At 35.3% G+C, this 15,663-nt stretch overlaps 1 protein-coding gene across 1 annotated transcript in view; it reads right to left on the reverse strand.

The window, feature by feature from the left end:
* Window positions 1-15,663, reverse strand: part of TMC1 (transmembrane channel like 1) — a 134,425-nt gene that overhangs the window by 96,890 nt on the left and 21,872 nt on the right. The window contains exon 2 of the mRNA XM_082657512.1: window positions 3,632-3,679. Within this exon, the coding sequence (XP_082513638.1) occupies window positions 3,632-3,679 (48 nt within the window). The remainder of the gene's footprint in view (window positions 1-3,631; window positions 3,680-15,663) is intronic.

Consider the following 15,663-nt stretch of genomic DNA (forward strand, 5'->3'; position numbering starts at 1 on the left):
GCCATATATATTTCATAGCCTGCCACTTAATTACATTTATCTAGGGACTCCCCTGGTGGCGCAGTGGTTGAGAGTCTGCCTGTCAATGCAGGGGACACAGGTTCGAGCCCTGATCCGGGAAGATCCCACATACTGCAGAGCAACTAAGCCCTTGCACCACAACTACTGAGCCTGTGCTCTAGAGCCCGCGAGCCACAACTTCTGAGCCCGCATGCCATAACTACTGAAGCCCACGTGCCTAGAGCCCATGCTCTGCAACAAAGAGAAGCCACCGCAACGAGAAGCGTGTGCACCTCAACGAAGAGTAGCCCCTGCTCGCCACAACTAGAGAAAGCCCGCAACATAGACCCAACACAGCCAATAAATAAATAAATAAATTTAAAATAAATAAATACATTTATCTAAATTCTCATTTCTTGTGGTTTATCTACTCATATGTCAGTGTCGATCCCCAAATTCTAATAATGCTTAGAATTCCACCCTTCATTTACTTGGGTAACTAGATGAGTTGGAGTTTAATATCACACCATGATCTCTCAGACCAAGTTTATAGGTTACCAATTCAACACATAAGGGTTGAATGTTTAACCACTATGTGCTAATACTACTTCTATCTCAGAACAAAGAATAAGAATGACAAGGAAATGCTACAAACCAGAATAATTTTGAAGAAATTAATGTATGCCTTGACATTCCTCCTAATTCAAATTATTCTCATTCTTTTTCTTTTTTTTACTTTTTGAAAAAAATTGAAGTATAGTTGATTTACAGTACTGTGTAAGTTTCAGGTATACAGCAAGTGATTCAATTATACAAACATATATATATTTTTCAGATTATTTCCCTTTATAGGTTTTTACAAGATATTGAATACAGTTCCCTGTGTTACACAGTAAATCCTTGTTGCTTACCTATTTTATGTAAAATTATTCTCATTCTTGACTTCAAATATTTCTTCTTTTGCCTAGATATTTCTTCCTGTTTCTTAAATGAAACTGATAGTAAATACCTTTGCTTGATCATTTTATCTTTTTGATTAGAAATAGATATAAATAACTTGTAAATTTAATACAAAACTGAGAGAAATGACATTATTTTATTTTATTCATCAACTAACAATTAATGCCTTATATGTCCATAACTTCTTCGGAAGCTTTCAGGTAAAGAGTAGAGGGAGAATTCAGTTCCTTCCTTCACCGTTATGACATACATCCTACTTCACTTTCACTTTTGTTTTTTAACTTCTGATATTTAGAGTCAACTTCTGATGTTTATTACAAAAAACAAATATTACTCATAATTATCACTATCTTCTTAAATAGAAGCTACTTAGGGAAAAATTTGTGCTTTAATGGAAAACTATGAATTGTCTGCACCATACCCTTCTGTGTTACCTGATTCTGATTCTATGGAAGCTATTTTGTAACTTTGTAAGTTACGGATAACTAGATAGCAATGCAAAATAGTTCTTGTCTGTAGACAAGCAAGTGAACTCTGCTTAATGCAGAGACAACCTTCCACCACCGAAAAAGAAAATGAAAGAAAAAATCCCCAAAACAGTCATGCCTTATTTGCACAATCATTTCAATATTCCTGATCTATAAATATATCTGTTCTTTGAATTTTCCTTTAACTGGTAACTGCTATAAATGCCTCACCAGATTCCTCATTTATTAGTCAAATGTCTTAATTTTTACATATGTGTGTGTCATTATTTTATCTTTTAAAATCTTTTTGTTATTTTTTGTTATCTTTTTAACATTACTTATCAAAATTTTTTTATTGATATTTCAAATCTAAGATCTAAATATTACCATTATTACTAAAGTTTGACTAACAGAGAGTAACTTTTCTAACCGGGTTCGGAAAACTATATTTTGTCATCAAAACCAAGAATGAGTTTCCATTTGTTAAATACTGTGGCAAATGTTATATGTTATTTGAACCCCACTCTGGCATTCTGAAAATTTACCCAGCCTTTATTATTCATTTTAGTCACTAATTATAGAAAGAACACAGCCTCATAGGAACTGAGAAACAATTTCACCCACAAATAGCTCGAAAACTCTAGCAGCCACTTATTACTCTGCATTTTAGTATATTTCATATTAAGGCTAAACTATTAAGCTTGCAGAGTTTGACCATGGAAGAAAAGTGTATTATTATATTTATATTTTAGCACTTAGAACAAAAAGGTCTTTATTTAGTGCTTTAACTAGTTTCCAAATATTCAAATTCTTAAAAAAGGAATGTTTTACAGTTGCCTACTAAATGTGGATTTGCATACATTACCTTTTGGAATGGGCTTGATTCAGTTTTGAAGGGTAGCAAAATATACCACGTCAAAAAGGCATTCTGAATATACCACCCCAAAATATGCCACTTTGGTGTATTGACTATTTTGAGCTGTAGCACTTGAAAAACAGCAAATGCAGGAAGAGACTTTCTCTGAACTTCTCTTAGCTGCTTAAAGACAGAGTCTCCAAAAGGAGCTCAACTGTCATAAATCCCCTCCCCAGGAGTTTCATCCCCAAGGAAGATAGACTATTATCACAGGAGAGGAGACTATAGGTCAACACCACATGCAGACACACTTTATCATAAACTATCATAATTCCCATCTATTCTCCTAAAACTTATTTATTCTCTCTCAAGAGACCTACATGCCCTCCCTCTCCCCTCTTCAGATGGTGTTCAAATCTAAATTTTAAGCCACCTCACAGTTATTCATTTTCCTGGATATCTCCCATGTATACATGAGGTGTATGTGTTAATAAACTTCTGGTTTGTTTTGGTTTTTTTCTTGTTAAACTGTCTTATATTATAGCTAAGAACTCAGGAGGGTAGAGCAAAAATTACTTTTCCTCCCCAACAGCAGTCAAGTCATAGCATCTAGGATCTATGTGAGACTCTGGGCTGTTTTCATGTAAAATGTACCAAATTAATGAAACCAACTGTCATCATGAACATTCACTGGCTGTCATGTTGGGCTCAGGTTTTTAATTGACAGTGTTGATGTATTCTCTGATTGAACTCTTCTTGAGATGCTGCTCTTTCAGTTTTGGTAAACTCAAAACTTTTGCTCATATAACGATCTTTCTCTGTTCCAGTCCATGAGGGGTCTGCATGCCTGGAAAGGGGTCACAGCTCTTGAGCTGAACCTACTCAAAGTAAAAACAACGGAGCAATTCCGACAAAATACCCATGAATTCAGTACAAAAGAACAGGTTTTTTCATTTTTATTGAACCACCTGATCAGTTCAGTCAAAAAGGTCAATCTGTTATATTGTAATAGATTCAGCCTTAGAGAAAAGCTTTTAGGACAAAGATTTTCATGGGGGAAAATAGTAAAGAAATAAAAGAGCAAATTTTTTCTGAACTACCATCTACTTACTCATGAGTAAATTATAAATTGGGTGGAATGTGTGTGTGCCAACTGAATGGAATCTCGAGTAGAGATTCTGTTTGATGGTCTTGATCTCTTTTGTGAGACCATCGAAAGTCATCCACACATGCTTCTCTGCTTGCATATGGTAGCATATTCCCACAAGATAAGAGGATGAATCCCCTGAATTCACCACTATTCCACAGGAAACATATCCCAAGTGGGGATATGTCCATCCCCACTTACTTGAACTTTCCTCAGTATCATCTTCTTTTTCCTCCACTTGGATTTGCACTGTTGAAGAAAGAAAAAATATTCTTTAAATATTTTTTAAATGGTATTTTTTAAATACCATTTTAAATACCATTTTTAAATGGTATTTTTTAAATACCATCAATTCTTTAAATGATGGTACAATTGTTAATAACTGGTTTTTACTGTTATTATTTTCATTGTAAAGTTTTTTGTGCAGTTAATAAATTTTTTCAATAAACTTGTCAAAATAAGCATTGTTTATTAAAGATATACAGCTACAATATCTTATACAGTGCTGTGCAAGGACATCTCTGCTTCATCGTCTTCAACGATTTGCAAAACATACCAATCATAAACCTGTCAACTCAATTCAAAATAACTTCAACCAAAATAAATTCTGTACTGCAATAAGCAGACTTAGGGTGTGTTGGGTCATTTCATTCTATGGTAAAAGGAATTGTTGGCAAAGCTATATACACATGCACAAATCACTTGGTTATTATAAATAAAGTTATTAAAATAGACAATATTTCATTATGACCAGGTACCCAGTGTCAAAGAATCTTTCAAAAATGCTTAAAACCTGATACTTCCTATTTGAATTATTTCTATAGGTATTATATGCAGACAGCTTAAATCTTCCCATATATGATTTACCTTGACTATGTGGAGACAGGTGATTCTACAGTTCTTTCCAAGACAAAGAACACCTCTTCTGTCTACTCCTCACCTCAACCTCAACATCTTGTGTTTAGATTTGCTCCATTTTTATAAAGGCATATAAAAGTTTTATAAAATTTTACTGGTACAGTAATATAGGAAAATATATTAATTGGCAGATTTTTTCCCCTTGTCAACTACTGTCCATTCATCACAGGTTGAGTCAGCCAGAGACAAAGATCTGCAAATTGCCATGGTAAAACTTACAGTAGACTATTTCTTTAAACCATGAGTCTAGTAACTCTTTTAAAATATTAATTTACATATTTTTATTTAAGGTGGATGGGCATAAGTCCAAAAAGCAAAGATAACAAACGATGTTGCTGTGAACAGAGGAAACAACCTCTGGTTTTTTTCTGCTCAGCACTTTCAAAGGTTATTATTCAGAACTTGACAGGCATATTGAAAAGGCAGCACATTCAGAGTTTAAATTCCATTCACAAAGAAGATTATTGTAAAAGCACTTTTTGCCTTTAAACAGCATCTGCGTAAAAATTTTTAGGATATGCAAAAATGTTATCACTCAACATCAGCCATAGAATATGAAAATAAGTGTTGTTTTGTTCAGAGTGGACATATGCCTTCTGTCGCCGGTTGTAACTGGATCTGCACAGGACAAAGGTCTTTATGTCACTACTGAGAGTTCGCAATAGTGAAGGCAGACACTTCTCAGAGATATTTTATATTCAACAATAGTCCATGGTCTTTATTTGCAATTAATGCTGCCACCAAGTTTCTTCAGCCAAAGAAGAATTCACTCAGGAAGGCATCTTAATGATATAAGATTAGCCCTAGAGCAAGGTCTGATCAGCGTGCATAATATAGAAACAGCTGAGGACAAACAGCAAAGTCTGACACATAGCCTCTTTTGCACCATGCATAGCCAAAGCAAAAATTCACATAAAATGCTATAATGATTTGTAATAATCAACTCACTAGACATGATTAAATAAAGTTAAATAATGAAATGGAAGAAAATACTAAACAACTAGAAATACAAGCAAATCTTTAGGAAGGATCATATATTAAACAAAAGTAGTAGAATGAAATGTCCCAAGCTAAGGAGATGAGCAAGAAATCAATTTCCTCTGACAAGCAGGGGAGAGAAAAAGCAGAGCTGGAGTCATAGGTCATCTTTTCAGGTACAGGAAGGATAGTTATAAATGGCCATTAAATAAAACCTAAAAATCCATAAGGGGAGATAGCCCTGTGGTTGCAAGTAAAGAAGAAAAAAGAGCTACGGTTTCTGAGTGATGTAATGGAGAGTATTGCAGAAATAGCTCCTTTACTCCTCTTCAGGTGACTTTCCAACAGTGATACTCATCTGTGCATGATCATCTGCACATTTTCAGTAGGTGCCTTCTTTATTCAACAGCATTCCTTTTGTCTGGAAGCTGAGTCAGGGGCCATGAATCAGTTGTTTTTATAGTTACTGTGATCATAATTGGTTTATTATTGACTCAAACCCTCAGCAAAGGCATCATCGGCATCAAGAACTAAACAGCAGCACCCTGACCAGGAGATTGAAGACTCCATCAAGAGCCTCAGACCAAGCTTAATTTTAATGGAACACTATTTGGTCTGAAAAGCAACTGTCAATGCTGATCTGCATCTCCTGCAACTCAAAGCGTTGCTGAAGAACCAATCTAAGAAGCCCCTCCCAGACAAAAGCCTGTGCAAAAGAATAACTCAGAACACTTAAATGGGAGTTACAGACTGTCTTTCCCTTCTCAGACAATTTTCGGCACGGCCTATTGCCATCCCTTCTCTCAGCAGTCCTTAGTAGCTTGCTCCCAATCATATGACCACCCTCATGTTCTGGATGCTTCCCAAAGCCTATTGATTATGTACTTTAAAAATAACCTCTCTCCTGGGGAGTGATGGGAGGACAGTGAAGGGGGGGAGTGGTTTCCTGTCTAAATGTTGAAGGCAGCAAGCAAAACTGCATTGAAGTACGCTTATTTAAGAGAGGAATATGCAATAGGAGCAGATGAACTCCTAGGCAACCCAGATCCTCATTTCATGCAAATAGACACAGTAATTAAAAACAGTAAAAGGAAACAACAGCAAAATGTCACATTTCAGAGGCATTGGAATCGTTCAGAAAAGTGGATGTTGTTCCAGGCTTTCTTTTTCAATCTATAGTACTGCAAGTATTTTATGCTTCTTCAGTATCAGTGGCCCAGTGGCAGGAAGAGTTTAATGATATTGCCTGTTCCTCTAGTTTTTGAAGGGATTATTGTAGCACCAGGTCATTACTTTGGAAACTGAAAATTCATTTATTCAATCAGCATTTATTGTGCATTTACAAGGGTCTACAGAGCAAAGTGCTCTGGAGTAGGAGTTTGTAAACTGTAGAAGGAAATAACCGTCCTTAAGGAGTCTTGCTATTTGATGCAAAAGAATAACTTTATAACTCATACCTAAACTCAAGTTTACTTGGGTTATACCAGCAATGTACTAATTATGTTTATTAGCAATGTACTAGTGTGTTTCTTTTTAGGGTTCCTTTGTGTGTGAGGAAATGTCAACATCAGCTCCTCGCATATAAAATGGGATACATTTCCAGGGAATATAGCCAATATTTTATAATAACTATAAATGGAGTATAACCTTTTAAAAAATGGAAAAATGATGTGAAAATTTATATACAATAAGGGGAAGTAAATTAACTTTGATATTTTAAAAAAGGCACTGCCATTATCAAAACTGTGCATATACACACATTTTCATGTTCTCTTGCGAAATGGTAGAAACCGCTCATTAATTAAATTTGAATTGTATTACCTAAGAAAAAATAAATAAAAAATAAATGAGGTAACTTTCATCTCAGAATAAACTGCCCTGAGACAGATATTAATCTATGCCATAACAAGCACATTTCCAAATCTTAGCTGAAGAACCCATGTCATCAGTATGTGATATAATGTGGAATATGAGAGGAAGAGAAGAATCAAGGACAATTCCAACGTTTTCGGCCTGGGCAGCAGCGGGTGGAGTTTCAAGGAAAGGAGATAGGAGGCTCTAGGGAGAATAGCTTAGGTACGAACAGTTGAAGTTCAGTAGTTTAATTTGAAGAGATGGAGTCACCAAACCATACTGAAGTATCATTTCCCCTGTAGAGAATGGCACAGCACTCGGCTTCCATTCATTTATGAAAAAACTATTATTGGTGGGTGTTAAGTAAGGAACAGAAGCCACTCTCTGTGAAAGTGAACAAAAATGATGGAATGTGATTCTTCTTCCTCTCAAATATCTACCCAGGACATAAAATCTGACTCAGTTTAAATCAGCAGCTCCTTTTATTTTTGCTACTTTTAGGTCAGATAAGAAGATATTCATGACATTTGTTTATAACAATCCCAAGTCCTTCAAATGATGGAATCGAGCATGATATTTTGGAAGCCAATGAGTAAAAAGAATAATTATTTAGCTCTTATGTCAATCAAATACCTTAATGAACCTGTAAACTATAAGACATTTAAAAAATCCTCAGGAGTGGAAATAACAGAATGAGATCATTACACTTAAATATACACAAGGTATCTGGGGGAAAGGTTTAATGTGACAGACCTAGGCTGATACTCTTTCTGCAGGTGCCAGTACCTTTCCTTAATACCATTAAAAACCTTAAAACCATAAGGTCTTCCTTAAGACCATTGAAAAAAACCATGGGGCACATATGTTCAAGAACACTCTGATGGAAACTTGTATAATAAACGCCAAAAGGCTGGTCATATTTTCAAACATTATGATATCTTGGAGATACGAAATAGTTATTTTAAATCACTGTGGTTATAAAATTACAAAAAACAATAATAATTTTGGTTTTTGGTAAGACTCACCAAAGAAGGAGACGGGGCAGGCAAAAAAAAAAAAAAAAAAAAAAACAGTAGCTGTCATTCTCTAATGTTTTTCCTTTTAGATAATATTTATTTTTGAGGCTCTTTAGTCCTTAAGAAGCAGAGAATAAATAGCTGCTGATGCCTGCTTTATTAAAAACACAATATAACATATTGTAGTTGCATTGAGGAAGAGAATGAAGTCTGTGGAGAAACACGTTTTACTACGAGGTTCCAGAGAGACTAACAAAAAGAAAAATAGAAAATTCACTCAAAATAAAGATTCCCCTTCTATCCTTTCACAATGAAAATAATTTTTTTTTTATACACATAAGAAGAGGGGAAGGGGATGCACCCCGAATAGTTTGGCAATTTTTCCTTCTGTTTTTATGTTACATGAAATTAAAATTAAACAGGCTGAATGAAATGGGTAGCTGGTATGTTTCCAAATTCTACCACCCCTGAGCCACAAGAGCAAATATGAAATGATGAAGCATAGTTCTTCAAATGGTAAATTATATACAGGAGTATTTGTGAGTAACTGCAATTAGATATTTCTTGACACCACTGGTCTACAGAAAGAACAAAAACAACTCTTATTCTATGTGGTTTGGAGGGTTGACTTTTTTTAAACTACACATATTCAGTAAATAAACAGCTATTTACAAAGGCATTTAGAGCTCTCTGTGGTTACAGAAAAGTAAGTGGTGAGTCTTTCTTTGCATTCAGATTATTTTGGGGCAAAGGACATTTCTTATTTAACCCTGTTGTCATAATATATATTCAGAGTGTGTGCTCTCACATTGCAATTACCGCCATAAAGGGCAACCACTGTAAATAAGTGTGCTGAAATGAAAATACGTTCTCTTGTGTGAGTTTCTGTGGCTACTAACCAGATGAAAATAGTGTGCTATAAACTCTTGGTGGCTATACTTATATATCCTTGGATTGCTTAGAGCCAAAAGGAATCTTTCTGTCCCCACAGCATTTCTGTAATATTCCCAATCATGAAGAAGAAGGGTTGTCAGGATTCACGGGTAAACAAACAAAACAAAACAAACAAAAAACACAAGAACTGTGAAACAACTGAAAGCAGACGATTGTCCTCAGAGCATAAAGAAGCTTGAAGCAAGGCTGGCCGAACTCTGTACGGTCTTTACACATCCTTCTTAGCACCAGCTTTTGTTCACAGAGAAGATGCTAATTACTTCTCATTAGCATACATTAGCAAATGTTAATGAGTGTCTTCTAAAGAACAAAAGGCAGTGGGGGCAGAGTCAGGATGAAGGCTGATTGGTGAGAGAAGTGCTGCAACAGAAGACAGAGGCAGAAAAAAGAAAATGAGAGCAGCTTAGAACTTGGATTTATTTTCTGAAATTTAGAACTCGTCTCTCTGACAAAATATTAATAGGAGTAAGGATGAAATAATTTAGTTTATTTTTTCTTAAAAAAAAAGAAATAGCAAATTATTGACTAGAATGAATCATTCTTTTTTCTGTTCTTTAGCTGCTTAGGAACAACTACACTTTATAGGATTTGCTACGGACTAGATATATTAGCTAACATTGTCTTCAGTTAATGAAAAGGAATTCTGAATACTAGATGCCCTCAGGAGTTTATAAGCATTGTGACCACCTATCCACCCATGCCAATTTTTTCCTCACAGGCTCAATTTATAATATTCAATAAGACTAAACCCTTAAGTAGTTTGTATGTAGTCTGTCATTTTATTGAAATAGCCCACATAAAATGTGGTATATGTGTTAATTTATATCCTATGGGCAGCTGGTTAACATCTGAGTACTCTAGTTAGTAATCCACAGTGGTAGGATGGAGATTTAACAACTGAAAGACGAGCACTTCAGCCATCTCTATCTCAAATTAACACTAGATGGTTTGTTAATTGGAGTAATGCTTTTTACAAGTGAATCTCGTGAAATTAAATGTGTGTGAGAGAGAGTGAACCTATTGGTTTGTTTCTCGGAAGAACCCTAATACAAAGAGTATCTGCCTTCAGGATCAACTTGATGGAAGTAGACAAATACTAGAAACAATAACACAAGATATAATGGCAAGTTCCACCAGAGAAATACAAGCAAAAGATCTATTAGAGTTCATAAGAGAATGAGATTATGCTCATTAGGGAATTTCGGGATATTTGCTTTTTGTCACATTTCTTCAAATATTTCTGGAAATAGGCAGGAGACTAATCAATATAAATAAACGTGTTTCACTACTTGATTCCATTTGGATTAATTCCAATTCCTTCAAGATCATGGTCATAAAGAACAAAGTTTAGGGAATTCCCTGGTGGTCCAGTGGTTAAGACTTGGACTTTCACCACTGTGGACCCGGGTTCAATCCCTGGTTGGAGAACTAAGATCTCACAAGCTGTGCAGTGTGGCCCCCAAAAAAGAACAAAGTTTATTTCCATGACTGGCCTAGTCCTGAAAAAATATGGCCTAGTCCTAAAAAAGGACTTTTGTTCATTTGGGTTCCTAAGACTATTGCATTCATATCCTAGAACTAGAAAAGACAACTCAGAATTTTCAAGTTGGCAGCTGGCTCTAGCAGAAAACCTGAGTTTTTAACTCAGACAAAATCATATTTGAGTTTTGGCTCTGCCACAATTTTATGCCATAACTTTGGATAATTTATTTAAATCCTCTATGCCTTAGAGAAAGGAAGGAATAATAACCATTATACAAGGAGAACTAAATGTAGTAACAAATGCATGCATTGTACATAATATAGTGCCTGGCACATAGCAAAGGTTATAATAATCGACAAGGATTGTTCAAATGCTTTATAACACATACTTAAACACAAAATTTTGACATCTTTCACCTAAAATTCTAGTAAGACAGAAAGACACATCTACTTTGACTGTTACCTTAATATTTTGCCCTCTGCAAGTAGGAAAATTGCCACAGTATTCAGTCTGAGATTATGTTAAAGACTAATCATCAAAAGATAAAGACAAGAAATAAAATATTACCCTAAACTCTCCGTTTCTTGATACTCTTAGCTACCTCTCACCATGCCTGTTTATGATGCCAACCAGCGTTGAAAGTCGTGCTTCCTAAGCCAATGGGCAACTTCACTAGGAAACTTTTGATTGCAGCGATTGAAGAAGCACTTGTAGCACAGGTTTAAGTTGAACAAAAAGCAACTGGCATCCACAGGACAAATTATTATGACTCTCTGTCAATAGAAAAATAGAGGTGTAGGGTGGGGAGTACTTAAGACAGTACCTGACAGTCTGCCAAGTCCACTAAAAGTTGGGATCTTGTCCCTGCTAATATATCAGTATTCTGATTATAAGTGATTTTTTGTTTTCAGTTAAAGGTAATCAACTTTATCTTGATTAACTGCCAGAAGGTCGGGAGTACAATTGTAACCATTATGTCCCACAGGGAAGGGCAATAGTTAAACGTTAAGATCTATACCTAGTTCTATGACAGCCAGGTGGGAGGTAGGAAAGAAAGCTGGTGCTGATTAAGAGGAAACCCCTCTAGGGCTTCCCTGGTGGCGCAGTGGTTGGGAGTCCGCCTGCCGGTGCAGGGGATGCGGGTTCGTGCCCCGGTCCGGGAAGGTCCCACATGCCGCGGAGCGGCTGAGCCCGTGGGCCATGGCCGCTAGGCCTGCGTGTCCGGAGCCTGTGCTCCGCGACAGGGGAGCCCGCAGCGGTGAGAGGCCCGCATACTGCAAAAAAAAAAAAAAAAAAAAAAAGAGGAGACCCCTTTAAAAGAGCAACAAATAAATTCAGGTGCTCATTACAATTTTAACTCCCCATTATCCCTTCCTTTTCTTTCCGTGAGATGGACTTACTTTGGTATTGAGACAAGCCACATCCTAAATCCAGAAAGCAGGACCAGACTACATGAGGCTCAGTTTCCTAATCCAATATAGTACATTCTTCAGGCAGTTGAAGGTAGGACTAAAGCTCTAATGCTAACGTCAGAAACTATTTGGCCTACGTAACGTAATCAAGTATTCCCCAAGATACTAGTTCCTAGGTCTTACTGAGCCAGAATAGACTTTCAGCTCTTGTCTCTTGAAGGTGATCTTATCACTCAGACATTCGTCAGAACTGTTCAGTTCCACATCCTGTCTCATGTGTCATGAGATGTCACTGTGAATGCATGTGTGTGTATGTGTTTTAGTGTGTGTGGAAGAGAGGGAGAGAGAGAGACAGAGAGAAAGAGAATTTTAAAAGACTTAAGGAAAATTTCAGAATCGTGGATTTCTCTTCATGGCCTCTGCATTATTCTCAACCATCTACTTATAGTAAGTTAGTTCCAAGCAACAAATTGTGCCAACTGCCTGTGCTTGGTAAAGTTGACTGCTCACCTTGTAGCCCAATTATCTTCAATAGCCTAATGGCCAGAAATGAGATTAGCTTATTTTTTATTCATCAGCTCAGCCTGGCAGCATTGAGAGTATGTTTTAATGGATTCCGTGGTCAAAGGCCGTTAGTTTTCTTCTTCACTCTGTGACACTGAGTTATGCCACTGTCTCCAAACCTCTTCTCCTGTCTCCCAAATCCTGGAGGATTTGTAGCAGGGAGAGGCCTAGGCAGTACTTTCTAAAACTTTACTGTGCCTCAGAATCACCTGGAGAGCTTATGAAAACACAGATTCCTGGGCCTCTCGCACAAATATTGATTCAGTAGGTGGCCCCAATAATTGCCTTTTCTAAAAAGCTTCCAGGTGATGTTAATAATATTGCTAGTTTTCAAACCATGCTTTGGGAACCACTACTTTGAGGCATCCTGAGGGAATGGGGAAAGTTAATATGAGCCTGCCATCTTCTTTTAGGAACTATAACTCTCGCGACCTAGAAACTGTCTTCTTTTGATTGTCCACCATTATGCCAATACACTGTCTTACTTACTATAGCTTCATAATGAACCATGAGGGCAAATATGTCTTCTAAGTTTCTTCTTCTTTTACAAAGATGTTTAGCCTCTTCTAGGTTCTTTGCGTTTCTATACACGTTTTAGAATCAGCTTGTCAATTTACGCAAAAAAATTGTAAAAGCCAACTAAGATATTGATTGGAATTGTGTTGAATCTACAAATCAGTTTGGGGAGAATTGATAACAATATTGAATCTTCAATCCACAAATGAGTATATCCATTTATTTAGATCCTCTTTAATTCCTTTCAGCAATGTTTTGTAGTTTTCAGTGTTCGGGTCTTACACCACTTTGATCAGATTTGTTTCTAAGTGCTTTGTAATTTTTTTCTGATTGTAAATGTATTTGTAAAATTTCAGTTTCTGATTGTTGTTTTTATACATTGGTCTGTGGTTTTCTTAGAATGTCTGTCTGATTCCTTGAGTAGAAAGAATTCTCCAGGGAAGCAATTAGAACCTTGATATATTCTTGTGGGGCAGCTTTAAACAATAAATTCAATTTCTATTCAGGTTATCTATTTCTTCTTGAGTGAGCTTTAGTAGGCTATCATACAAGTAATTTGTACAATTTACCTAAGTTGTCAAATTTATTGTCATGAGTTGTTCATAATATTGCCTTATTATTCCTTCATTATCTATAGAATTTGTAGTGATGTCTCCTCCCTCATTTCTGTCTTCTGTTACTAGGTGAATAACTATTTAATTAAAATTATTATTTCCTCTTGATAAATTCCTGATTAGTCTGGCCAGTGGTTTATCAATTTTATTGATCTTCTCAAAGAACAAGTTTTTGGTGTCATCTTCTCTATTGATTTTGTTTTCTACTGATTTCAGCTTTAGCCCTTATTACCTACTTTCTTCTGCTAATTTTGAGTTTTATTTACTCCTTTTCTTTTTGGTTTCTTAAAGTAGAAACTAGGATTACTGATTTGAGACCTTTCCTTTTTTCTAATCTAGGTGTATAATACTACAAATTTTCTTTTAAATACTGTTTTAGCTGCTTCTCAAAAATTTTGAAATGCTATGTGTTTATTTTAATTCAGTTCAAAACACTTTCTAATTTTTCTGATTTATTATTTGACCCAAGGGTTATTTAGAAGTGTGATATTTACTTTCCAAATTTGGGGGGATTTTCCAGATATCTTTTGCTATTGAGTTCTAATTTAATTTCACCATAGTCAGAGAATATACTCTGTATAATCTGAATCTTTTCAAACATATTGAGATTTATTTTATGACCTAGAATATGGCCTATCTTGCTAGATGTTCTATATGCTTTTGAAAAGAGTGTGTATTCTGTTTTTCTTAGGTGGAGTTATATAAATTTCAATTAGTTCAACATGGTTGATAGTGTTGTGGAGGTCTTCTATATGCTTATTAATTTTTTTGCTTGTTCTATCAATTATTACAAAAAAGGGTGCTGAAATCTGACTATAATAATCAATTTGCCTATTTTTCCTTGCAGTTCTATCAGTATTTGCTTTATGTATTTTGAAGTTCTGTTATTAGGTATATAAATGTTTAAATTTGTTATTTCCTCTTGATAAATTTACCCCTATCTGTATGAAATGGCATTCTTTATTCCTGGTAATGTTCTTTGATCTGAAATAGAACTTAACCAGTATTAACATGGTCACTCCAGCTTTCTTTTGATTAGTTTCATATGACTTTTTGTTTCCATCCTTTTTACTGTTAACCTGTTTGTATCTTTATACTGAAAGTGGGTTTCTCATAGACAACATATAGTTGAATCTTGATTTTTGAATCTAATCTGACAGTTTCTAACTATTAATTTGGGTATTTAGACCATTTACATTTAATGTGCACATCTACATAATTGGGCTTAAATCTATCCTCTCGCTATTTAATTTTTGTTTGTCCGATCTCTTTGTTTTTGCTTTCCTCTTTTCAGCCTTCTTTTGGATGAACTGACTTTCCCAGTGATTCTAGTTTACTGTCTCTTATGGCTTACTATCTATATTCTTTCTGATGCTATATTGAGTGGCTGATTTAGGGTAAAGTGGTACTTAATAATAGTCTATCTTCAAGTGATATACCGTTTCATGTATAGTGTAAAACCTTACACCGGTATGTTTCTATTTCTTCCCTTCCAGACTTTGTGCTACTATTGTCATACATATTTTCAAGTTCACTAATCTTTTCTTTTGCAATATCTAATCTGATGTTAATCCCATGTACCATATGCTTCATCTCAGACACTGCAGTTTTTATCTGCAGAAGTTTAATTTTATCTTTTTAATTTCATCTATGCCGCTACTTAATTTTCCCATTAGCCTCTTGAATGTGTGTAACATAGTTATAATAACTGTTTGTCTACTAATTATATCATCTGTGTCATTTATGGGGCAATTATGTTTATTTTTCTTATAATTATGTGTATTTTTATGCTTCTTTGTATTCATGATAATATTTGATTACATAATAGATATTATAAATTTTTCCTTATTGGGGTGTTAAATATTTTTATATTCCTATAAATACTCTTCAGTTTTGTTCTGGTATGCATTTAAGTTACTTCAAA

This window comes from Grampus griseus (assembly GCF_964374135.1).
Source record: "Grampus griseus genome assembly, chromosome: 6".
In the NCBI taxonomy this organism is placed as follows: domain Eukaryota; kingdom Metazoa; phylum Chordata; class Mammalia; order Artiodactyla; family Delphinidae; genus Grampus; species Grampus griseus.